Raw genomic sequence first — 27,527 nt, forward strand, 5'->3', positions numbered from 1 at the left:
CACAGCATCAAAACTGCCATTGCAAGAAAGGGTTTGCTGAGCCACTGATGGAATGATGCCCTGCCCGGCACTGGGAGCCATCTGTCCCAATAGGATTAGCAGATGCTTAGAGACCACAGGTGTTAAAGGTCCCCCTCCCTTGTAAACAGGACTTGGAGCTCCTGATGAACTCCATCTCTGAGTACTCCTGCAGAAAGCTCTGCTCTCCCTCCCACAGCTGACTCTGTTTCTGTCTCCATCCCTACTCCACTACCCACCCACCTTAGGGGAGAGCAATGCCTAGATTTCAATCCAGACTCTTACTTCTCAGGAGTAGAATTTTAGGTTTGTCTACTCATAGGGCTGGAGAGGTGGCTCAGTGGTCAAGAGTATCTCTAAAGACCTAAATTTGCCCTTTATCTAATAGATTTGTTGTGCCTACCTTTTGGTTTTGTGATGAGAAACAAAATGTTATACTTAAAAATTCATTCCCAATGTCTAGTAATCATTCACACCGAGAGAATAGTAATGGGTATTGCTGGTAGATGATTTATTTTATAGATTGATAGATTAATTGAGAGATGGATGGATGAATGGATAGACAGACAGACAGATAGATTACCAGTTCTCAACCTGTGGGTTATGACCCCTTTGGGGGTCAAACAATCCTTTCACAGGGGTTGCCTCAGACCATTGGGAAAACACAAAGGTTTATGTTATGATTCATAACAGTAGCAAAATTACAATTACAGAAGAGTAACAAAAATAATTTTATGGTTGGGGGGTCACCATTAAATTAAAGGGTCATGGCATTAGGAAGGTTGAGAACCAAACCACTGCTCTAGATACTCCTTTGTTTCTCTTGTTCAGAATTTTGACCTAAAGAAATTCTGTAGACGTCAGTGGAGCCCAAGCCTCTGCAGGGTACTATTTTAAGGTGATTTCTAAATAAAGCTAATCTTATCATATTCACATTTATTTTTATCATTCATCTGTCATAGATGTGGTGGCGTCTTAAAATTCCTCAGATGTACTGACCCTCTGAAAAGTTTTAAATCGGGTGTTCAGCATATTATTTCCTTTAGAATGTTTTCCTTGTCAGCTTCAAGAAACTCCGGAATCCGTCACCACACTGATAGGAAGATGTGAGTCAATAATTATCATTTACTATGCTTACGCAACAACCTAAAGTCTATTCATAGGGCTGGAGGGGTGGCTCAGTGGTCAAGAGTACTTGCTGTGAAAGCACGAGGGCCTGAGTTTGAATGCCAGCACCTGCAGAGCATGGGCAGGCACACCTGAATCCCGGCAATGTGGAGTTGGAAACAGAACGGCTTGCAAGTCAGTACCATAGTTCCAGGTTCATTGGAGACCCTGTCTCAAGGGAATAAAATGGAAAGTGGTAGGGCAAGACCTACCAAGTGTGTATGGCATTTACATACACACCATGCACATGGTAACATGGGGATTATGCTAACTTCCTGGCTTTTACTTGGTTTCCAGAATAACCCCATTAGCCAGGAGGAACAAATGCCTGTGTCCTCATTTTTCGTGTTAGAGAAACTGAGAGTCGAGTTGTACAGATCAGCATCCCTGGGCTTGGAGATTTCTGGGTAGGCAGGTGAACCTGAGTAAAAGAAGGGATAAAGAAATACTTAATCGTGCTTCAGGAAGTTGAATCCCACAGTCGGGTTTCAAATGTGCTTCAAGTCACAGAGGAAGGGCTGAGCCCATCTGTACCCACACTGTGCAGTTTGTATACAAGACAGATAGGGCTCTGGAGGGCTCTCGCTGAAAAGGAAAATGACAGAATTGCTCAGTATTGCAAAATCTGGGTCATTTGGATTGCTACTGTACAATGGAATCTTACTTAAACAGAGTGCCTTATACGAAGTTCTGGTATGCAGCAAATGGTGCTGTCCCTGTTATCTCCTACTGTTATAAATTGCGTTATTCCTAGTCCATTGATGATTAGATTACCTACACTTTTGTGCTTCTTCTTTGGATTTGAAGCTTCATGCAAATGTCCTTCAGGTTTTTCTTGTGAAACAATGATGTGGAAAAACAACTAGCAGACAGCAAATGCTTAATAAACATGACTTTGAAAAGACGACAGGACATTCACCTTTGATGGTTAGCTATCACTGGAGAGGCATTTCCTTCCCTGGCCTAGCCTGAAAATTATGGAGTATAAATGAGTAGACCTTGCAACTTAGTTTCTCTTCTTTACCCAAAAATTTGCCTTTAATATCACCAAGTGAACTTTAATTAATTAATTAATTAATTAATTAATTAACTAATTAAACAGAAAAATAAATCACAGTTGGAAACATTTCCAATTAATGTAGATCTAGCAGTTTCACCTCCAATTAGTAAGATTCTGGCACCATTTATTAACGTCTAATAAAAATGAGGTGAGATAGACATAAATCTTCACACAAAAATAGGGGACCATCTCAATAAGATGTACAAGCATACTGTTCCATAGTCTACCAATAAAATGAAAGTGATAATACATGATTGATAGTTAAGTGATTTATTGATAGATAATAGATATAAATGTAAGATCAATACTTAGATGGTAGATAATAAGTAGATGATAAGATAGATAACAAAGAGAGATTACTGATAGATGGTAAATAGATGATAGGAAGATACAAAGATAGATGATAGATAGAAAAAAATAGATTAATAGATGATAGATAGATAGATAGACAGACAGATAGATGGTTAATAGATGGATGCTATATGATAGATAAATAGTAGGTAGATAATAGATAGATAGATAAATAGATAGATGGTTAATAGATGGATGATATATGATAGATAAATAAACAGTAGGTAGATAATAGATGGATAGATAGATAGATAGATAATGGATGATATATGATAGATAAGTAGACAGTAGGTAGATAATAGATAGATTGATAGATAGATAGATAGATAGATAGATAGATAGATAATGGATGATATATGATAGATAAATAGACAGTAGGTAGATGATAGATAGATAGATAGATAGTTAATAGATGGATGATATATGATAAATAGACAGTAGGTAAATAATAGATAGATGGATAGATAGATAGATAGATGGCTAATAGATGGATGATATATGATAGATAAATAGACAGTAGGTAGATAATAGATAGATAGATAGATAGATAGTTAATAGATGGATGATATATGATAGATAAATAGACAGTAGGTAGATGATAGATAGATAGATAGTTAATAGATGGATGATATATGATAAATAGACAGTAGGTAAATAATAGATAGATGGATAGATAGATAGATAGATGGCTAATAGATGGATGATATATGATAGATAAATAGACAGTAGGTAGATAATAGATAGATAGATAGATAGATAGATAGTTAATAGATGGATGATATATGATAAATAGACAGTAGGTAAATAATAGATAGATGGATAGATAGATAGATAGATAGATGGCTAATAGATGGATGATATATGATAGATAAATAGACAGTAGGTAAATAATAGATAGATAGATAGATAGATAGATAGATAGATAGATAGTTAATAGATGGATGATATATGATAGATAAATAGACAGTAGGTAGATGATAGATAGATAGATAGATAGTTAATAGATGGATGATATATGATAAATAGACAGTAGGTAAATAATAGATAGATGGATAGATAGATAGATAAATAGACAGTAGGTAGATAATAGATAGATAGATAGATAGATAGTTAATAGATGGATGATATATGATAAATAGACAGTAGGTAAATAATAGATAGATGGATAGATAGATAGATAGATAGATAGATGGCTAATAGATGGATGATATATGATAGATAAATAGACAGTAGGTAAATAATAGATAGATAGATAGATAGATAGATAGATAGATAGATAGATAGATAGATAGATAGATAGATACCACAGTTTAGTTCTCCTGAACAGTAAAGTAGCATAAATAATACAAACAGAGCTTGATGAGAATACAGGGAAAAGAAAAAATAAAAAGAAGGAATGACAGGAAAAAGGATTATAATACAAAGTAACTGAATGAGAAGAGGAGAAAACAAAGGCCTGTTTTTATTACGCAAGAAAGTGGAAGACCTGAGCACTGGTGTGGGGACCGTCCCTGCTGAAGCAGACAGTAGAAGAGAAAATGGAAATCAAGGGCTTTTGAAATCAAGACGCCCTAAGAGCAATAAATTCAAAAACAACAAGAGATTGCATCAGTGCGTTAGAGACCTTTTCTAAATCTTTCCAAGAGAACAAATACCTGCCCTCCCATGTTTCCTCAAGATGCTTAAGGGAAGTGACTTGTTACCAAGGCAGTTGCAAAATCATTTTAAAAATATCCTCATGCTTAATATCAGAAAAACTAGAAAAAAGAATTCTCCTCCATTCCTCAAAAACCATCTGTAATAGTAACCCATTTGACTTTTAATGCCTCCTCTCACTGGAAATCCAATCAAGTGAACTGTTCTAATTAATTGAATTTAGCTGATTGCCCTAGCCAGGGTTAGAATTAGAAATTCAATCAGCAAGCAAGTATTCTCCTCTAAATATGAGCATCTCTACATCATGACTTCCTAATTTTTGACATGAAAATTATGCAAAATTCTGAATCGTAGGCAAATTAATAACTGTTTGCATCTAAGAAATACTAGTTTCAATATGCCTATTCAAAGTTGTGGGCATGGCACTCTCTCTCTCTCTCTCTCTCTCTCTCTCTCTCTCTCTCTCTCCCCCCCCTCTCTTCTCTTCTCTTCTCTTTCTTCAAATGTTCATATACTGCTTCTTCCTCAACTCGTGATGGGTGTGATTGTAGAGAGGGAATCAGATCTCTCTCATAGGCATTTTACACTTGATCTTAGCTAAAAGACTGAGAAGCAATCGTAGGTATTTTTAAACAGACCTTATGCTTCAGCCTTGACCCAGTTTGGGATGCACAGCTTTCCTGACCTATGCTCACATTGTCTTAGCAACTTGAAGTTTGCTTTTGGCTATTTCCTATATCTGCTCAGGTTCCTTGTCATCAAAATGATGTTTTTTAAACTTTCAAAGAAGCAGAAGTTCATATTTTTATAAGCTTTATCTTCTGGGAATAAATGAGAAATATTTGAAAGCAAAAAAAAAATTATGTGCTGTAAAGCACGTTTTTCTCTTCATGAAATATTAATTTTGACCAGAGAATGTGTAATAGAACTGTCTGTGATAAAATGCGTCGCTCTAGCTGCTTGGTGGCACTGGCACATTCCCAGGGGACAGCAAGAGTTCTCGAAGTTGACAAGGAAATGTGATTTTGTTGGTCTACATATTTTCAGTTGTTTAAACTGCTTATGATACCATAAGGGTATTAATTATTTCTGGATTAAGATCCACATCAAAATCTCATCCATTTATAAAGCAAGTTTTTGTTTCCTAGCCCACTCTCTGAAGCACCAGGCAGGCTTCAAGTTCAGAAGCAAACATTCTGATGTTAATACGCAGCTCTGTAGGATACCCTGGGAATTTTACATGTTGTTCTAGTGTGGAACCTACTAATGGCTTATACCCATCAAATTCCTTATGTTTCAAAAATGGATTTCAGCCCACAAAGTGCGTGTAATGGGCTAATGAAAAAAAGATCACAGAAACCATCATATCCAAAAAATGTGAAATCGACTGTCCTAACTGGTCATAGAGTTGGGCTTCCCTTTGCTCTGAGAAGTGAGCCCACAGAGCATCTCTTTGCCATGACCTTTATTCTGCCTTGAGGACAAGGAAGTAGCACACCCTGCACTAAATCCCTTCCTATTCTCACATAGTATTGATTCTATTTTCATATATTCATATATAATATATAAATTATATTTTATATATAATATATAATATGCTGGTTAGTTTTTGTCACCTTGACACAAACTAGAATCACGTGGAGAGAGTTAACCTCACTTGAGGAACTGTCTCCATCAAATTGGCCTGTAAACATGTCAGTGGGGTGTTTTCTTGATCGATAACTGATGTGAGAGAGTCCAGGCCTCTGGGCAGGTGGTCCTGGGTGGCATAAGAAAGAAATCAAGCACGCCATGTACATCAAGCTTTTCCAAGGCCTCTGCTTCAGTTCCTGCCTCCAGGTGGCTGCCTTGAGTTCCTGCCCTGACTTCCCTCAGTGATGAACTATTACCTGTAAACTAAGGACCCTTTTCCTTTCCAACTTTGTTTTAGACTGTTCATTATCACAATAACAAAAACAAATCAAAGTACTGAATTATTTAGCATTGTTGCTTTCGATAAGAATCACGTTGGCCATTTTGGAGTCTTCCCTGCTTATGTGTGAATTTCAGGATTGTTTTTCTATTTCTCTAAATATCACTGGGACACTGGCAGAGACTGGTAGAACCTGTAGATTGTATTGGGTAGTATGGCCATTTTCACTATATTCATTCTTCTGACCTATGAGCATGGGAACATCTAGAGTCTTCTTCAACTTCTTCCTTCTGTGTTTTAACATCTTCATCACAAGGCCTTTCCCCTTGGCCACTTTTACTTGTAGATAATTTTTAAGTTATGACAAAAGGACCCGTTTTCCTATTCTCTTTCTCAAAGAAAGAAAACATGTTTTTACTATTATATAGTTACTAAATTTTATCTATTGGTTCCGTAGCCGGTTTATCGGTAACCAGAGTTTTCTGGTAGGCTCTTCTGGGCCTCATAAGTATGAGATGATATAATTTGCAAATATTCATAATTCCACTTTCCTATTTTGTATCTCTGTTTGTTTTCTTGTCTCGCTGCTCTGCTAGGATTTCAAGAGCTGTGTGGATAAAGATGGAGAAAGTGGACACTTTGTTCTCAATCCTCATCTTAGAAATTCATCGGAGAAAAGAAAGCGAAAGGGACGCTGACAATGAAACCATAGATTTCTAATACGAAGCCAATAATAATCAGATTCTGGCCCCTTTGTATAGGATTTAGACGCTCAGTTATGTCCAACCAACTGGGCCATATGCAGCTATGAATATCTTCCAACCAAAATCATAAACTTAAAACCATTTGAATTTGCATGGCTTTACTTTCTGGATTTTTTTCTTTCATGTTTCTTAGCTCTGTGAAAATTTCATACAATGTATTTTGATCATGCTGCCTCTGCAAATTTCTCCCGGGTCCACCCCTTTCACTAACACACGGAACTTAGTGTCCTCATTGTTTTTTGGTTTTTTGTTTTTTGTTTTTTAAACCAATCAAGGACAACTTGTGCTGCTTACAGAAGCTTGGGTTTGTGGCTATCCACTGAAGTGTGGTCAACGTAACCGTTAAAATATCTGGGATAGTTTATGACCGTATCATCCTGAGCATCTAAATCTTATCTAGAATTTCTGGAGCATTTAGACTAATTGTACATAGACTGCTGCCCAGAGCAACCCAAGTAGACTTTTCAGGGCACCATACAGTTTATGCCCAGGTAGGTCCAAGAGGCTGACAGAGAACTTGTGGTTATAGAGCCAGGAGACTCAAACTTGGAAGCAGTAAAAGGCATTTAATTTATCTTCCAATTCAAGTCCGTGGTGTTTTTGTGTATCTGTTGAGATGTAGGCATCCTCCGATTCTTAGCTTTGCCCCACCTCTCTCCACTCTGTTCTTGTTTGTTTATTTTTCCGTAAATCCTCCCAGTTGCTTATCTTCCCTTGGATCTATGTTCAGAGCAAAACCAGCCACGGTAGCAACTCTGATGTTTCAATGATACTCCCAGTGTTAGCTGCAAGAAAAAAAAAAAATGTGCTCCTCACATGTATCCCAGACATCTTCTGTCATCTTCACAAACACCAGGAGCAATCGCTGGTTTTACTACTCCCATGTTTCAAAAAAGTAAACGAAGGCTCTAAAAGCAAATAGCTGTCCCAAAGCATAGCCAGGGAGTCAGGACCAAAGAGGCTTCAAATGCCAGGTATGTGTGTGCCCTGAAACACCAGTAACTTCACACACGTGAATGTCAGTCTGTCTTTGAATCAAATAATGTCACTGTGACATAGGGTGCGAATAGCATCCCATTTCATTCAGTTCTCTTTGCAACAGCACATGTCTAGAAGGGAAGCATCCTGTCTTTTCTACTCTGTATTGTCTTCATAACTGGCAGACATGCAAATCTAACTCAACCCCTTTACCACATCCTTTACAAAAAGGAAATCAGATAACACTGAGTTCTCGGAAGAGCTCTCAGGACAATCTGGGTGGAGCAGAGAACTGTGGCCTTGTGGTGGGTACTCTATCTGCCTCGCTGAAGCCCCTTGCCTGGCTGACTCAGGCTTCTCTGGGGTAGGTCACTCAAACCCTGAGTTTTACTTTTTACAGTGCCAAAAGAGTTCCACTCATTAAAAATATATACATTTTAAAACATTCTCTGTATAATATACTGCTCGCATCCCTCAGAAATCACTGATAGACTGACTTAAACTTTCCCTAATATTTTAAAACACAAACGCGTCAGACCAAATAAATTACAGAGGTTTGCATATAAGCAACTGAGATTTCCCCCGGCCTCCCTACTCTCCTCTGTGACAGCTATTTTTTAGAGACACTGCAATTTTGTTGTACAAGCAGCTCCATTGGAGAAGACAATAAAATGCAAGAGATATAATAACATACCTCTAACATTTTAAAGCCCTTGTTGTCGTCAGATTTGGATGGATTATAGTTTTTAAGGGAGCTGTTTTGTACAATCTTTGAGCTAGAAGACACTTATTTAGCCCAATTGCTTAGTCCAGATGAGGCCAATTAAACCAAAGCAAGATCTCATGCTTTGTGTAGAGCCACCCTGGCTACCCTATAGATGGCGGAATTCGATCTAGTCAGCGTCCCACCTTACCGATGAGAGGTATAAAGTGGTGGGACCGTGTACCTCAGAGCTGGCTAAGATCCAGGAATACAGGGAGTCCTCAGTAGAGAGCTCGATTCCACTTCAGTACACAAACATGTATACAAACGAACAAAGTGAGCATATAAGCAAGTTGAGGTAGACCATTTTTCCTCTCTAACCATCATCATATAACTTACATTTATTAGGTATTAACATCTTAAAATTGATATCAATGAGCTGAGATACCAAAATATAACACGCTTGAGGTTGATGTAGCTGGCTAAACTTAGTACACTAGTAGTAGTACACCAGATCTTATACTTTTATAGTTTGTAAGATGACTTCTTGTACATTAGTTTATTTAACACTTAATGCCATGGTAAAAAAAAAATAAATGATATTGATGCCACTATTTCTCGGAGACTAAGCTCTCCACAGAGGCTGCATATCTAGATGTTTACAACTCTTACTCTTCCCTTAACCTGGAACTTGTAAATTGTTTATCTCCCTGGTACGGTGTTAATGCTCTTCACCACCCCGGAAGAAATGACTTCTAGAGGGAACCATGAAAGAGACACAATGAACCACAAGTGAACAAAATCCTAAGCAGGGTTCCTCCTTTCCTCCCTATGCCGTGGCCGACCTGAGGTACGAGAGTAGAGGTGTGGCAAGGAGCCGCACGGGGCATCAGAGGACCTGAGTCCAGTCCAAGTTCCTCAGTAACTCTTCCACAGCTGTTACTCCAAAATTACATAGATCAAGCGTGAATCCTAGCTTTGGAGACGAACCGTGAGCTTCATTTTCAAGCTGTGAAATCCATCCTCTGCCCTGTTCCACTTAACTGGGAGGCCCAAGGAGTCTGATGAACGTGAATCGCACCAATCGCTCCTCGTTCCTGGATTCTTCTCTACTTTAGCCAATTGGAGACAACAGCAGATGGGCGGGGACAGGAAGCAAATGGGATGGCTCTTTTTGTCCCACCCTCTGTAGCTCCCTCCTGAATCTGCCTCAGCTGAAAGCTGCTGCTCTTCCACTCAGTCTCTACATTCCGATCGCCACTCCCCTCCCTTTACCCTTCTTTGTACAATGACAGCACCCCTTTCTACCGCCCCCGGGTGTCCCACTATCTTTCTTGGCCAACCTGCTCACAACTTCCAATTTACACTAGTCTCAAATTAACTAGTATGAGGACTCTGTTTCTTGCTGGACCTCCAGAAGGTACAGTGGGAGTATCCTGTATAATTCCCAGAGTCTTCCAATACATTAAACGTGGTCATCGATGCAAAGCACTTACTCCATGCTCCCAGAGTCTCGGCTGCTAATTTATATTGGAAATGGAGCTAATGATCCCTCCTGTGAGGGTGAACACTGGGCTCAAATAGAATGTGGTGGCTGATGCGAAGTGGTATACAAATGAAACTTCCAGTAAATATTTTATGGAAAAGTCACAGGGAAATGAAAACCATCCCTTCTCGAGCCGGCTTCAGCAAGCCTGTGGACTCCTCGGAGCAGAACCAATGAAGCCTGGGTTAACACTTCCTAGGTGCCCAGGGAAAGTGTACAATTGCACACAAGGGAAAATCAGACTCCGTGCGTGTTTGCTCAGCTCCCCAGGGCAGATGGGATGGATGCTGACAGAAGGAGGACAGCATGTCGGGGGATGGGGAGTCCCTCCCCCACCCTGTGCCAGAAATAAACCAATTTTTGACCTACATTGATTTGCTTCCTGTCTCTTCCTCTAGGCCAGCACCTGCTTCAAATCCTGCAAAGAAGCAGAGGTAACATGTCCAACAGAACTGAAAGTCCAATAACGAGTTTGTTTTTGTCTCCACAGGCTGAATTGAAGATCCCTCTCATTTGCCAGGGGCCAAGGACAATGACCAGCCAGTAAGTACCAGACAGCACTTTGAATTACAACCCCTATCTTCTAAAGCAGTGGTTCTCAAATTTCCTAATATGGTGACCCTTTAATACAGTCCCTCATGTTACAGTGACCCCAGACCATAATTTTTTGTTGCTACTTCATAACTATAATTTTGCTACTGTTGTGAATCACAATGTAAATATCTGATTTGAGAGCCTTGTTCTAGAGACCACAGGAGCCACAAGATAGATGATGTCTCAATAGTGTCACTGTGCCCAGATTGGAAAGGGATTTCCTAAGATACAGGGGTCGCTGTGTACTTGGATGTCCCATAGTAACATTTTTGTGCACAGGCCACTTGTTCTGGTCCAGCATAAGTGTGCAGCTAAAACAGGACCAAGAAGTCCAGACTGAGACACCAGACATTCCCGCAGAAATACCAACACTCACAGCCAATGTGTTGTGGTACATGTAAACGCCTTGTGAGACTCCCACAGGATGAAACCTATAGCACTCTTTTCTCTGTATGGAAAGCCAGAGTAAGGGTTGTGATTGGTTTAGGATAAGCAAATGTGTAAAGAAAAACTCAACCGTGTCTGGGAATATAGGGGGGAAGCAGCAGTCTTAAATGCTCAAGGAATATCTATAATGCAAAAATAACACCTTCGACGAGAGAAAATTGATGTGCCGCGATGCCTAATTTGGGCCGTCAATTCGGTTGGACTAAGAAATGCAAAGGGATCAGAGAAGTACACGGTTCGCCGTGTCTGTGATGCAGCCTCTGGAGACAGCTAGATCCTGAGGGCTTCAGCCTAATGAATGGATCAATCCCCTGATGGATCCATAAAGACGATTGGTGCGGTAGAAAGTAGGAGGGGCTTAGTGAAAGGAAGTAGGTCCCGATGGGAGTGTCTTTGGAAGCTATGTCTGCCTTGCCTCTTCCTACGAGTCCTCCCTCCGTTTCCTAACTGGCCTGGTGTGGAGTGGGATGTGTCACGTTTTATCTACCTTGATTGTCTGGTATATAAGCTACCTCGATGGCCTGGTATATAGAAAGCCAAAAGCAGAGTGAATTTTTCTTCCCTTTAACTGTTGCTGTCAAGTACGTTGTCACAGCAATGAGGAAAGCGCCGAATGCAGGTACTAACTCTGAACTCGGTTTACTTAGATATTTATTGACCTTCCCAACTTTTTCACTTGGTTACGTGGCATCACTGCTCTGGTGCAGACTCAAAAGCAGGTTGATAGCAGCAGAGAGGATGCGCTGAAAGTGGCCAAGTGTCTCTCGAGCCCCTGCTCCCCTTCACAGCTCTGTGATCCTGGGGGAGTTACCTAACTCTGTGGATGGAGAAATTCCAGAGCCTTCTGGGTGGCAGGATATGGCCTACAAGGGGGAGAACAACTTGGCTTTCAGTAGCCCCAGAGGAGCACTTGGTGGCCCACAGAAAATGGTCCTATTTGGCAAATGGATGCTGACTTAGAGCAGGCCCAGCTATAACCCAAGGGAAAAGCTCTGGTAACATGAGCACCCACAGACCCTATGGGGGTCAGCATTGGGCAGACGAACCTCTGTCTCACTGGATGGGGAAGCTGGATCCCATCCTAGCCCTTATTCTCACTGCAGAGGAGTGAGTAGGGAACTCCCTGGCATACAGTCTGAAGATGGGCTTCTCACATGGATTACAGTTTCGTTCGGAGCAGCTCAGCTGTCTTTCTTCTCTGTGGCTGAAGCAGGTGCATGTTGATGACATCCTTATTTTCTCTGAACTTCGGCATCCTTGGCCAATCTTTTCCTGGGAAACAACAGAGTGTTATAGTGGAAGTTCAATCTACCACAGTGGGAACAGGAAGTCTGGCCTGGGGGGTCCGGGGGGGATACCAGCTGAGTCATCTGTGACTTCATTAAAGGGGATGAGTTCTCAGACTCCAAACTATGGTCTAGGATAAATGCGGCGGAGTGCAGCTTTGTATGTTGGATATGCATTAGAGGGTTGTGGTGAAGACGTCAACCAACCACAGAGCAGGTGCTCAAGGGCTGTCGTAACAATCAGAAGGGGCTTCATCCTCTCATAGTTCTCAAGGATCCAAGTTGGAAGACAGGTGTTGGCAGAGCGGGACTGGCTCTGCGGGGTCCTCTCCGCTTCCCTCACTTCTGTTGGCTCCCAGCATCCCTTGGGGTTGGGGTTGTATTGCTCTAATCTCGCCCTTTCCCAATGACAGCTAGACTCCTGCTTGTCTCAAACCTCCCTCCACCCCTATAAAGACGCTTGCCATTTATTTAGGATTTACCCAGATTAACCTCAAACTGTTTCATATCGAAACCTTCAGTTACACCTAGAAGGACACTTTCTCCAAATAAGGGCACACTCACACTCACAAGCACCGGGAACCCAAATAAAAACGTTTCTCAGAACCACTTGCCAACCCATATTACAGCAGGCTTTATTCTCAGACCCATGTTCCTTTTATGGGATTTCATTGGCCATTCCTGAGAGATTTGCTATGTGTGTGCATCTAACTGGTAGTTGAGAGTCTTTTCCCTTGGTCTCTCTGATTCCATCCTGTAATGGCACCACCTTTATTGAGAGGAGAGTTTATCCCTCTCAAGAAGGGTTTTGGTCCTTTGGTTTGGTTGGATGCCTATCATCTTGGAAATGGCTCTTTTAAAAAATATCTTAATGATTTCTGCTTTAAAATAACCCTAAAAATGAAGTGGACAATAGCTACCTGAGAGCACATTGTTTCCTCATCTCTGGGATCCGTCACTCTAACCACAGGCTGTATCACCATTTGCCTTACCGTGGAGCCTGTAAGAAATACAGAATCCCAGGCAACAATCCAAGCATCCTGAATCAGAATCTGAGCTTTTACAGACTCCAGAAGTGCAAGGCTAGACCACAATTCCCAGCCCCATTTCCTTCCGGTGCACACGCAGGAGGAACTGTAGCTGTTGTCACCAAGATATAAGCAGAGAATGCTACTACATCTGTGGGAGTGCAGTTGGAAACTGCAGAACCTTCCCTCCACGGTGAGAATGAGTCCTCCCCAATTAAAATTTAACACCTCATCCTAACACGGGGTTTCCCTTTACTTTTATAAACCATCATTTTCCTACAGGCCACATCTGTCTCCTCTCTATCCAGAGGTAGTCCTTGTCCCCCTCCAAGACAAATATTCCTTACCCATCTCCCATGTCTCTTTTCTTCCCTCTCTTTTGTTCCTTTCCCCTTCTCCCTCTTCCTCTATCTCCTGTCTCTGTCTCTTATCCCTGTCCTCCGTCCCTCTGGGACAAATAAATCTCCTCTGTGTTGAGAACTTGATCTTGGAGGTCCTGAGCTAATACTTTTTTTCTTTCACAAATAGTTAAATCATTATGGGATTTCCTATTAGGGACTTTTATAGTGAATGAATGAATGAATTAGTATAAATGAATGAGTGACAGAGACTAAGACACTATTCATACACACAGGAAAATAATATATTTACCTTCCTGCATATTTCACAGGTACAGACACTCATACATTTCACGTAGGTACAGACAAATGCCGTACAAGTATCTATCACATCTTTCTATACAATTCCACCAGTCCATCAAAAGAATTAGCACGCCCTTGTTTTATGCCAGGCACTGAGCTAAGCACATCACCTACAAAGATCGACAAGATTAGTCCTTGTCCTCCAAGAGCATTTCCAAGTGTTAAGCAAATCGTTTTGGGATAATGGGGAGACTAGTGGGGAAAAACGCTGCAGGAACTCAGAAAGTCCAGATGTCATGATTCTAAAGGACTTCTGAAGTAAGCACACTGTTATGAATTGGCTTTCTGTGCACTGCACTAACGGCTTTCCTAGAAATCCATTCAACTGCATGAAGCCTTGTTCCCTGCAGCACCGTGATGCCTTCAGAGGGCACAGGCCTGCTTGCTGTCCTGTAATGCATCAGAGCTGGGGAAAGGAGACTGGGGGGTTGGTTTCTAGTGCCCCTTTATTCTTTTTAACAGGCTTCGGAACCTTGATGCTATGGCTCCTTGGCATTTTGGAAAAGATGGGGTCATTTGAGTGCTTCCTTCCAGGCACTTTCCAATAGGTCATGATCTGACTGAGACCCTCTGGAGTCCCAAGCAGAGAACATGATCATACATCCCAGACTTGGGTACGGCTGGATGAATAAGCAGCCCCAGTGCCCACAGTGAAAGACACTAAAAGACACACAAAAAAAGTGGGTTTGTTTGTTACTAAAATTCTTCCTAGTTTTGATGGAAATGTAAGAAAAATATCCAAAAATAAAATGAGAAGTGGAAAATGGCCAATTAGCCTTGCACCCAGAGTCAACTAGTACTCTGCTGCAGATTTCTGAAATCAACTTTGTAAATCTATGTGGGATTTTTTTTCTTTTTTTTTTTTTTATTATTATTAACTTGAGTATTTCTTATATACATTTCGAGTGTTATTCCCTTTCCCGGTTTCCGGGCAAACATCCCCCTCCCCCCTCCCCTTCCTTATGGGTGTTCCCCTCCCAACCCTCCCCCCATTGCTGCCCTCTCCCCAACAGTCTAGTTCACTGGGGGTTCAGTCTTAGCAGGACCCAGGGCTTCCCCTTCCACTGGTGCTCTTACTAGGCTATTCATTGCTACCTATGAGGTCAGAGTCCAGGGTCAGTCCATGTATAGTCTTTGGATAGTGGCTTAGTCCCTGGAAGCTCTGGTTGGTTGGCATTGCTGTACATATGGGGTCTCGAGTTCCTTCAAGCTCTTCCAGTTCTTTCTCTGATTCCTTCAACAGGGGTCCTGTTCTCAGTTCAGTGGTTTCCTGCTGGCATACGCCTCTGTATTTGTTGTATTCTGGCTGTGTCTCTCAGGAGCGATCTGCATTCACATTTTGATCATCCGTCTTGAGTTTCATTTGTTCTAGGCATCTAGGGTAATTCAAGCATTTGGGCTAATAGCCACTTATCAATGAGTACATACCATGTATGTCTTTCTGTGATTGGGTTAGCTCACTCAGGATGATAGTTTCCAGTTCCAACCATTTGCCTCTTAATTTAATTTCATAAAGTCATTGTTTTTTGATAGCTGAGTAATATTCCATTGTGTAGATGTACCACATTTTCTGTATCCATTCCTCTGTTGAAGGGCATCTGGGTTCTTTCCAGCTTCTGGCTATTATAAATAAGGCTCACGATGAACATAGTGGAGCACGTGTCTTTTTTTATATGTTGGGGCATCTTTTGGGTATATGCCCAGGAGAGGTATAGCTGGATCCTCAGGCAGTTCAATGTCCAATTTTCTGAGGAACCTCCAGACTGATTTCCAGAATGGTTGTAGCAGTCTGCAACCCCACCAACAATGGTGGAGTGTTCCCCTTTCTCCACATCCTCGCCAGCATTTGCTGTCACCTGAGTTTTTGATCTTAGCCATTCTCACTGGTGTGAGATGAAATCTCAGGGTTGTTTTGATTTGCATTTCCCTTATGACTAACGATGTTGAACATTTCTTTAGGTGTTTCTCAGCCATTCGGCATTCCTCAGCTGTGAATTCTCTGTTTAGCTCTGAACCCCATTTTTTAATAGGGTTATTTGCCTCCCTGCTGTCTAACTTCTTCAGTTCTTTGTATATTTTGGATATAAGCCCTCTATCTGTTGTAGGATTGGTAAAGATCTTTTCCCAATCTGTTGGTTGCTGTTTTGTCCTAACCACAGTGTCCTTTGCCTTACAGAAGCTTTGCAGTTTTATGAGATCCCATTTGTCGATTCTTGATCTTAGAGCATAAGCCATGGGTGTTTTGTTCAGGAAATTTTTTCCAGTGCCCATGTGTTCCAAATGCTTCCCTAGTTTTTCTTCTATTAGTTTGAGGTATCTGGTTTGATGTGGAGGTCCTTGATCCACTTGGACTTAAGCTTTGTACAGGGTGATAAGCATGGATCGATCTGCATTCTTCTACATGTTGACCTCCAGTTGAACCAGCACCATTTGCTGAAAATGCTATCTTTTTTCCATTGGATGGTTTTGGCTCCTTTGTCAAAAATCAAGTGCCCATAGGTGTGTGGGTTCATTTCTGGGTCTTCAATTCTGTTCCATTGGTCTATCTGTCTGTCTCTGTACCAATACCATGCAGTTTTTATCACTATTGCTCTGTAATACTGCTTGAGATCTGGGATAGTGATTCCCCTGAAGTCCTTTTATTGTTGAGGATAGTTTTAGCTATCCTGGGTTTTTTGTTATTCCAGATGAATTTGCAAATTGTTCTGTCTAACACTTTGAAGAATTGGATTGGTATTTTGATGGGGATTGCATTGAATCTGTAGATCGCTTTTGGTAGAATGGCCATTTTTACTATATTAATCCTGCCAATCCATGAGCATGGGAGATCTTTCCATCTTCTGAGATCTTCTTCAATTTCTTTCTTCAGAGTCTTGAAGTTCTTATTGTACAGATCTTTCCCTTGCTTGGTTAAAGTCACCCGAGGTACTTTTTATATTATTTGGATCTATTATGAAGGGTGTCATTTCCCTAATTTCTTTTCGGCTTGTTTCTCTTTTTGTAGAGGAAGGCTACTGATTTATTTGAGTTAATTTTATACCCAGCCACTTTGCTGAAGTTGTTTTATCAGCTTTAGTAGTTCTCTGGTGGAACTTTTGGGATCACTTAAATATACTATCATATCATCTGCAAATAGTGATATTTTGACTTCTTCTTTTTCCGATCTGTATCCCCTTGAACTCCTTTTGTTGTCTGATTGCTCTGGCTAGAACTTCAAGAACTATATTGAATAAGTAGGGAGAGAGTGGGCAGCCTTGTCTAGTCCCTGATTTTAGTGGGATTGCTTCAAGTTTCTTCCATTTAGTTTAATGTTAGCAACTGGTTTGTTGTATATATTTTTTACTATGTTTAGGTATGGGCCTTGAATTCCTATTCTTTCCAGGACTTTTATCATGAAGGGGTGTTGAATTTTGTCAAATGCTTTTCAGCATCTAATGAAATGATCATGTGGTTTTGTTCTTTCAGTTTGTTTATATAATGGATCACGTTGATGGTTTTCGATATTAAACCATCCCTGCATGCCTGGGATGAAGCCAACTTGATCATGGTGAATGATTGTTTGGATGTGCTCTTGGATTCGGTTTGCCAGAATTTTATTGAGTATTTTTGCATGGATATTCATAAGGGAAATTGGTCTGAAGTTCTCTTTCTTTGTTGGGTCTTTGTGTGGTTTAGGTATAAGAGTAATTGTGGCTTCATAGAAGGAATTCGGTAGTGCTCCATCTGTTTGAATTTTGTGGAATAGTTTGGATAATATTGGTACGAGGTCTTCTATGAAGGTCTGATAGAATTCTGCACTAAACCCGTCTGGACCTGGGCTCTTTTTGGTTGGGAGACCTTTAATGACTTCTTCTATTTCCTTAGGAGTTATGGGGTTGTTTAACTGGTCTATCTGTTCCTGATTTAACTTCGGTACCTGGTATCTGTCTAGGAAATTGTCCATTTCCTGCAGATTTTCAAGTTTTGTTGAATATAGACTTTTATAGTAAGATCTGATGATTTTTTGAATTTCCTCTGAATCTGTAGTTATGTCTCCCTTTTCATTTCTGATTTTGTTAATTTGGACACACTCTCTGTGTCCTCTCGTTAGTCTGGCTAAGGGTTTATCTATCTTGTTGATTTTCTCAAAGAACCAACTTTTGGTTCTGTTGATTCTTTCTATGGTCCTTTTTGTTTCTACTTGGTTGATTTCGGCTCTGAGTTTGATTATTTCCTGCCTTCTACTCCTCCTGGGTGTATTTGCTTCTTTTTGTTCTAGAGCTTTTAGGTGTGCTGTCAAGCTGCTGACATATGCTCTTTCCTGTTTCTTTCTGCAGGCACTCAGCGCTATGAGTTTTCCTCTTAGCACAGCTTTCATTGTGTCCCATAAGTTTGGGTATGTTGTATCTTCATTTTCATTAAATTCTAAAAAGTTTTTAATTTCTTTCTTTATTTCTTCCTTGACCAGGTTATCATTGAGTAGAGCATTGTTCAATTTCCACGTATATGTGGGCATTCTTCCCTTATTGTTATTGAAGACCAGTTTTAGGCCGTGGTGGTCTGATAGCACGCATGGGATTATTTCTATCTTTCTGTACCTGTTGAGGCCCGTTTTTTGACCAATTATATGGTCAATTTTGGAGAAAGTACCATGAGGAGCTGAGAAGAAGGTATATCCTTTTGCTTTAGGATAGAATGTTCTATAAATATCTGTTAAGTCCATTTGGCTCATGACTTCTCTTAGTCTTTCTACATCTCTGTTTAATTTCTGTTTCCATGATCTGTCCATTGATGAGAGTGGGGTGTTGAAATCTCCTACTATTATTGTGTGAGGTGTAATGTGTGTTTTGAGCTTTAGTAAGGCTTCTTTTACGTATGTAGGTGCCCTTGTATTTGGGGCATAGATATTTAGGATTGAGAGTTCATCTTGGTGGATTTTTCCTTTGATGAATATAAAGTGTCCTTCCTTATCTTTTTTGATGACTTTTAGTTGAAAATTGATTTTATCTGATATTAGAATGGCTACTCCAGCTTGCTTCTTCCGACCATTTGCTTGGAAAGTTGTTTTCCAGCCTTTCACTCTGAGGTAGTGTCTGTCTTTGTCTCTGAGGTGTGTTTCCTGTAGACAGCAGAATGCAGGGTCCTCGTTGCGTATCCAGTTTGTTAATCTATGTCTTTTTATTGGGGAGTTGAGGCCATTGATGTTGAGAGATATTAAGGAATAGTGATTATTGCTTCCTGTTGTATTCATATTTGGATGTGAGGTTATGTTTTGTGCTTTTTTTCTTCTCTTTGTTTTGTTGCCAAAGGCGATTAGTTTCTTGCTTCTTCTAGGGTATAGCTTGCCTCCTTATGTTGGGCTTTACCATTTATTATCCTTTGTAGTGCTGGATTTGTAGAAAGATATTGTGTAAATTTGGTTTTGTCATGGAATATCTTGGTTTCTCCATCTATGTTGATTGAGAGTTTTGCAGGATACAGTAACCTGGTCTGGCATTTGTGTTCTCTTAGGGTCTGTATGACATCAGTCCAGTATCTTCTGGCCTTCATAGTTTCTGGCTAAAAGTCTGGTGTGATTCTGATAGGTCTGCCTTTATATGTTACTTGACCTTTTTCCTTACTGCTTTTAATATTCTTTCTTTATTTTGTGCGTTTGGTGTTTTGACTATTATGTGACGGAGGTGTTTTTTTTCTGGTCCAATCTATTTGGAGTTCTGTAGGCTTCTTGTATGCCTATGGGTATCTCTTTTTTTAGGTTAGGAAGTTTTCTTCTATGATTTTGTTGAAGATATTTACTGGTCCTTTGAGCTGGGAGTCTTCACTCTCTTCTATACCTATTATCCTAAGGTTTGATCTTCTCATTGAGTCCTGGATTTCCTGTATGTTTTGGACCAGTAGCTTTTTCCGCTTTATATTATCTTTGACAGTTGAGTCAATGATTTCTATGGAATCTTCTGCTCCTGAGATTCTCTCTTCCATCTCTTGTATTCTGTTGGTGATGCTTGTATCTACAGCTCCTTGTCTCTTCTTTTGGTTTTCTATATCCAGGGTTGTTTCCATGTGTTCTTTTCTTGATTGCTTCTATTTCCATTTTTAATTCCTTCAACTGTTTGATTGTGTTTTCCTGGAATTCTTTCAGGGATTTTGTGACTCCTCTCTGTAGGCTTCTACTTGTTTGTTTATGTTTTCCTGTGTTTCTCTAAGGGAGTTCTTCATGTCTTTTTGAAGTCCTCCAACATCATGATCAAATATGATTTTGAAACTAGATCTTGCTTTTCTGGTGTGTTTGGATATTCCGTGTTTGCTTTGGTGGGAGAATTGGGCTCCGATGATGCCATGTTGTCTTGGTTTCTGTTGCTTGGGTTCCTGCGCTTGCCTCTCGCCATCAGATTATCTCTAGTGTTACTTTGTTCTGCTATTTCTGACAGTGGCTAGACTGTCTTATGAGCCTGTGTTTCAGGAGTGCTGTAGACCTGTTTTCCTGTTTTCTTTCAGCCAGTTATGGGGACAGAGTGTTCTGCTTTCGGGCGCGTAGTTTTTCTTCTCTACAGGTCTTCAGCTGTTCCTGTGAGCCTGTGTCTTGAGTTCACCAGGCAAGTCGTTTGTAGCAGAAAAGTTCGTCTTACCTGTGGTCCCCAGGCTCAAGTTTGCTCGCGGGGTGTTGCCTATGAGCTCTCCACGGCCTCAGCAGCCAGGAAGATCTGCGCCGCCCCTTCCGGGAGGTTCCGTGCCCCAGGGTTCCAGATAGCTTTTGTTTTCCTCTGGGGTCAGTACTGTGTGCAGCGTGCAGTCTCTTCTGGTTTCCCAGGCGTGTCCGCCTCTCTGAAGGTTTAGCTCTCCCTCCCACGGGATTTGGGTGCAGAGAACTGTTTATCCGGTCGGTCCCTTCAGGTGTGGTGTCTCAGACGCAGTGGATCTCGGGATTTTTTTTTTTTTTAAATGTAAGCAAACTGTTAAAACCTTGTATTGTTTCCAGTTATCTGCTCAAAAAATTCTGTTTTCATTGTATGCACTGCGCCCTGTGAGTAAGCTTTCCCCCAAATCACGCTGCTATAACACTGTTAACTCAAATCAATCTGCAGATCCAGTCTTTACACTTTCAAAGCCAGAAGGCTCGGAAATACTGACAGACATTTGTGGCTAATGTTTTCAGCCAAGTTCAACCTGTGAATCCCACTCTGTGACTCTCTCCATGCGTCTTACTGCAGAATAACCAGGAGTTGCTCCTGACATCAATGAGCACGGTTTAGAGAACACATGGCACACCGGCCATATGGTTTTTCATTCACAATATTCTGAATTCCCAGCCCCAAGGACCTTGGTGAAGGATGATGGGCCCACATTCCAGTGAGTTATTTTATGGAGCCCTTGGTGCTACATAGGTAAGACGCTGCCTTCAGAGCCTTAGGAAGCAGTTTTATTGCCAGGATTAAGTTGGACTCTGGGAATATCAGAATGGGCTGGTGGATGTTGGCCAGCTGTCAGTTGCCTGTGTGTGCCATATGTAGCACAATTCTACTCTGCAGTCTGTGATTCCACGGGAACATAAACACCAGTCACTTGATAACTTACTGTTTCTTTCTTTGCATGAGGGACTGTATCGTTAACGTTTGCTTGTTTGGGGAAAGCTTTGATGGTAATCTAAACAAAACAATAAAATAGGAATTCTAAGGAGGTGGGGTAGCCTAAGAGTCATGGCATGGGAGTGCCCTTCCTCAGCAACATTCCTGGGAGACACAATCAAAACTTGGTTTAAATATTCTTGGGGTAAAGAGCTCACTACTTTCTAAGATGGCTCGGTAGGAAGTGTCATGAGAATTCCTGCCTGTTGGCATGAACGAGGGCAGCCCCGTGTTTGTGTAACACAGGCTTCTATTCATTTTGCTAAGCACAATGGCAGTCCTCTGAACAGTCTTTCCTCTTAACTCAGTGTGTCACCACGAAGGTGAAAGGTTAAAGTGAATGCAGAGATAGATCATTGGTCATCTGTGCGCGCCAGGATCTTGGCTCTCTTTCCTCCTGGGATCCAGGTCATGCACTCTGGATACTCTGCATCCAAATCGCCTTCCCATGTTCCCACACGAGATTCCCATTAGGGTTACATTGTTTCCAAATCCAGAGTATTGTTTCCACATGTATCTGACTCCAAAATCCATATGTGGTAGTTTGAGTGAAAATGATCCCCACAGGCTTATGTATTTGAATAGTTGGTGACAAGTTGGTAGAAGTGTTTGGCCCTGTTAGCAGATGTGTAGCACCAAGGGGTTGGCACTAAGGTTTCAAAAGCGCATGCCACTTTCACTTAGCCATCTCTGTCTCATACCTCTGGGTAAGATGTGTGCTCTCAGCCACTGCTCTAGTGCCATGCTTACCTACCTACTACCATGCTCTCACCCTGGTTGCCATGGACTCTAACCATTTGGAACTATGAGCCTCAAATTAAACACTCTCTTCTCTGACTTTCCTTGGTCATAGTGCTCTATCATGGCAACTGATATATAACCAAGACTCCACCATCATGTACCATATTAAACTGTTTTCAATAATTATCTACAATGATTAGGAATGAATTCTTCCTCATCAAAGACTTATCACCAAACTGAATGGCAGTGTTGCTTGTTAGAGGAATATGCTCTCTTAAAACCCTATCTGTGATAAAATTCACTAACTCCAAAATGGAGATACTTATAAACTCCTCTCTCACAGACGCTCATCACAGTGTCTGGCACCCAGGGAATGTTCAATAGATATTTCCCTCTTCTGTGGGAATGATAAAATGAAACTCCATGTAAACTCCAGGCCATTATTTTCCTCCATAACATGTGTGAACAACCACTGTGTTCGACCTCAGAGAGCAGCTTCATTTTGATTTGCAGGAATTAATAAGTGTAAACCCTACCGAATCTCGGGGAAATGAGAAGGAGTGATTTTTGGCACCCTGAGATCAGAGTCCTATACCCAGCTGAGCAGTCAGGATGGCTGGCCTCATAGTTCCCCAGAAGTAATTAGGAACCAACTCTCGGGCCAACTAGACCCATCCTGATGCCGAGGACGCTGCCTCTCTAGGACGCGGTGGTGTGGTTCACTGGTAATTAAAAAATTGCAAGCTGTGCAAGGAGCACAGCTGAGATCCACAGAGAGACTTTTCCAGAGGTTGCAGACATGGCCAGAGAGGCTGTTGGCAGGAGCAGCAGGCATGATCAGTCCCGAGAAAATAAAGATGGTCCATGATGGGAAAATGATGCTTTCAAGACAGCCTTCCTAAGCCTCTAACAGCAAACTATGGAGGCAAGGAGCTGACAGGCCTATCTCATTTACTATTGCTGATGCACTTCCAGCTGAACAAACTTAGTCTCCAGGGGACTACCCAGAAGTTTGGACTTTTCTGAGTTAGAACTTCTTAAAGTGTCACAGAGAATAAAAGAAGGCCGTGTTATGTTTTAATATTTAAGTTTACTGTGCTGCCAGAGATCAGAGTCCCACACCCTGCTGAGCATTCAGTATGGCTGCCTTCTTAGTTCCCCAGAAGTAATTAGGAACCAACTCGCAGGCCAGACTTTTCATTGATAAGACCTGCCAGGAAAGGAACACTTTAAGAGATGAAGGGTTTGGTTTTAAGAGTTTGGCTTTACTAATGGTTCCAAAAGATTCAATTCAGGGTGGTGTAGATCACTGCCTTGTGCCTGAGGCAAGGCAGACTATCAGGGCATCAGGAAGCGTGACAGGGCTATGCACCTCCTGACAGGAATCAGAGAAAGAGAATTCCTTCTTTACCTCTCTTAATTATAACCAGGATCCATCCAGGATTGTGCTGTTTATGTCTAGGATGGGTCCTCCCTTAAGATTGAACTATGTACACATTTCTCCGTGAAACAAGTCAAAATAAAAGTTAACCATCCAGTTATCACCACCCAGGTCATGTATATGCATTATGGAACTCTTTAAAATACAAAAATGTATGCATAAACAAACAAACAAACAAAAAACCACCACTAACTGAGGCCTTCACAAGTGGTGGGTGTTACTGAGTATTTCCTTTCAGAGTATCTTTTTCTCTTTGTGAGATGTCTGGTGTGGGTGTTGGAAACCAAACTCGGGTCCTCTAGAAGAACAGCAAGTGCTCTTAACCACTGAGCCATCTCCCCAGCCTCCTTTGCATTGCATATATTTTCCAAACAATCATCTGTTTCTAGACAGCCATGTGTGGCAGGGTTAATTATCAACTTGTCAAAGTTCTGAAATCCAGACACACCTAGGAGGAATTATTTATCCTCTGGTCAGGCGTATGATGGATTAGGTTGGATTCATCGCTCTCAGCTTCCTGTTTGTGGATGAGATGGGAGCCAATGCTTCCAGCTCCTGCCACTTTGACTCCCCACCATGATGGACTGTGCGGAACTGTGAGCTGAAGCAAACGCTTTCTCCCTTAAGTTGCATTTGGCAGGTAGTTGATCACAGCAACAGAAAAAAAAAATTATGGAACCATATTCAATATGTTTCCTTTACCAGAAAGTAGTACATCTCATATTAGACAAAATTATTTGAGCCAGGGCAAAATATTAAGATACTGTATGTTATTATTAGAAATCAAAGGGAAAGCAACAACCTTTGGGATCTAGTGTGGTAGGCCAGTGGGGAACAAGATCACACTGATAGGTCATAAGAAGTGCATGGTGTTTAACAAATAAATATGTGGAGAGCTTGTATTTATGTCAGAGACTCAATGAAAGCTAGGGACTCATTCACTTGAATATCTGTATTTCTTTATGCCCAACTCTCCCCTGTAGATAAGAAAGTGGACTCCAGAGAAACAGTTGGTCATGTTCAAGTGAGATTAGAGTGGTAAAAGCGTTGAGTTTTTCATGGCTGAGACAAAAATCAATGTCAAGCTAGATATCCTGGAAAATGTACTGATCAGAAAGTAAAAGGGGGATATCCCAGGGGTCCAAGGTCTGAGGTCTGGCTGCTTAGAGTTTCCAATGGTTAAGAGAACAAAAGAGACATAGCCACTTACTAAATAACAAGCCTCTGAGATTGAACGCCTCCTACTTGGTTCCCAAATTCTTGCTTTTCATCCTTGTCCATTCATTTGTAAGGGAGAAAATATTTTTTCCTGAGATTTTACAAGAAAGCCAAACCATGAAAGCAGATATTAAAGTCAAACATTTGTTTAGTTGCTACAGTGGCGTAACTAAATACTTCCGTGATTAAGAGTTCAGACTCTAGAACAGTCGGATGGTTATGTACTCTCTGCTGCTTACCAGATGTGAGGTTTTAGACATTCATTTTGACTCCTGGTGCCATTCTTACTATTATGTAAAAATGGCAGCAATGGTAACGATCGCAAAGCACTGTCAATAAATGTTAAATGGCTTAACATGTACAATGTGTTTAGCACTGTGGCCAGCAGAGAGAGAAAGCACTTCATACATGAAGCCAGTGATGCTTTGCAAAGCATCACAACAATCTTTTCGCCCATTTGCTTTTCTTACCTGAAATCAGACCTTCTCTCCTTCCTATAAATGGTACGATCACGTCAGAGTTTAATCAACAGAATGGGATGAAAGAGACCTGATGCCATGCTTAGGGATTTCATTTAAATATCCATTTAGCTCTACTTTCTACTTAGGGAGTCAGCAACCACCAAATTGCATACTATAATCACCATGCCATGAGATCCCAAGCCACACAGAGAGCCAAAGAGAGACTGCGAGGGCACTAGGCATCAGGCATGAGGTCAACAAGCCATCTCTAGCTTTCATTCTTGTCATCCTTGATGCATTATCTCAATAGAATAGCACCAAAGAACCCAATTGATAACCAAGAGATGAAAGAAAGAGAGAGAGAAAGTAATATACTATATTTGACAGAACTCAATGCCTAGAACAAATAGGATGTTTATTTTAGCCATTACAATTACTACTCATGCAAGGACTATGTTGTTGGATATTAAGACTCAGTATTGAGTTTATATAACTCGTTGGATGATGGCAGATCATTCATTCTAGATGAGAATGGAAATAAAAGAATACTAGTGTGCAAGTTGTATGCAAAGAAGTCGGCTAGGTATGTACTGAGTCCCAAGAGAACACATAGGATCGCATGCTATTCTGAGAGTTGGCTGTTTCAAGAGCTTTCCTGGGGAGATACAAAGAAATATCCATTTGTCCCAAGATGTGACACTGGACTCATTATAGCTTCCCAGGTCCTTGTGATCACCACTAAAAGAATTCAGATGAGATGGAGGGCAGCAAAGAAGGGAGACGAGGTTTTCTTCAAAGTAAAGGGATACACTCTCAAGGAGTGGGAGTGAGCAATGGCCAATGTGATTGTTGCAAAGAAGAGCTCATCCTCAAGGGGCAAGAATGAATACTAGTCAGAGACTATTATGGGACCATTGTAGAGCAGAGAATACCCTCAAAGGGTAAGAGTAGACAGTGACCAGAGAGAGCATTGTGCCCAAGGCTTAAGTAGGCTTTCATAGTAGTTCTGAAATCCCTAGAATTGGCAGGTTTTCCTGAGGGGTATTTTTACAGTCCCATTTGGGACTTGTAAGTGAGGCCATTGTTCTTTACCAGAAAGCCTCCAACCAGACAAAGATCTTAAGACTTCCAGGCAATTCAGATAGGCATGTCCCCACCCAGGGCCAGAAATCTCCAATCTTCTCATCAGTCCTGGTATTTCATTTCTTTGTCTGAAAAGCCTCAGATGGCAGGGGGAAGATACCATTCCCAATGACCTTTGAATCCACTAATATCCTTCACCTAACAATAAGGCAGCAAAGTTCGAAGAGAAGATTACATCCAAGTCTGTCTTGCTGAACCAATGAGCTTACTGAAAGTTGCTTATAGAACTCAATAGCTGCATTACCCAACAACCCCACCCAAGCATGAGCAATGACCCAAGGGTTGAATCTCTGGAGTTCCATTACTTGCTCAACCTTCTATCACATGAAAGACAAGATGACGATGGATAGAGCATTAGGTGGGGTTCTGTTGGATTTCTGTCCACTCAAGTTCCATAAAGTAGCTATCGCTGTATGGTCTTGCTATTTCATTGCCGTGATGGCAGGCCAAGGTACTATGCTTCGTGATGGCCGATGGTTGTGTTAAACCTGGAAGAAATGGTTTTACTGCCACAGGGACAAAAATTAGAGCAAGCATCTGCACTAGAAGGGTCATCCTTAAATGAGGTGCCATCTGACTTGAGCCTGTTAGCAAGCACAAATGGAGAAGAGACGGGACGGATGTTCATCACAATGAGAGCAGCTGGGAAAGTTCTATCAGGGTTGAATGGAAAGAACAACAACACTAAACTGATAATTTGACTTTTGTTAC

General features: G+C 41.1%; 1 protein-coding gene across 1 annotated transcript in view; it reads left to right on the forward strand.

The window, feature by feature from the left end:
- The first annotated feature begins 10,648 nt into the window (after positions 1 to 10,648).
- Positions 10,649 to 27,527, forward strand: part of Clnk (cytokine dependent hematopoietic cell linker) — a 169,977-nt gene continuing 153,098 nt past the window's right edge. Inside the window, exon 1 of the mRNA XM_032916441.1 lies at positions 10,649 to 10,698. Coding sequence (XP_032772332.1) covers positions 10,688 to 10,698 — 11 coding nt within the window. The 5' untranslated portion in view covers positions 10,649 to 10,687. The remainder of the gene's footprint in view (positions 10,699 to 27,527) is intronic.

This window comes from Rattus rattus, chromosome 11, assembly GCF_011064425.1.
Source record: "Rattus rattus isolate New Zealand chromosome 11, Rrattus_CSIRO_v1, whole genome shotgun sequence".
NCBI lineage: Eukaryota > Metazoa > Chordata > Mammalia > Rodentia > Muridae > Rattus > Rattus rattus.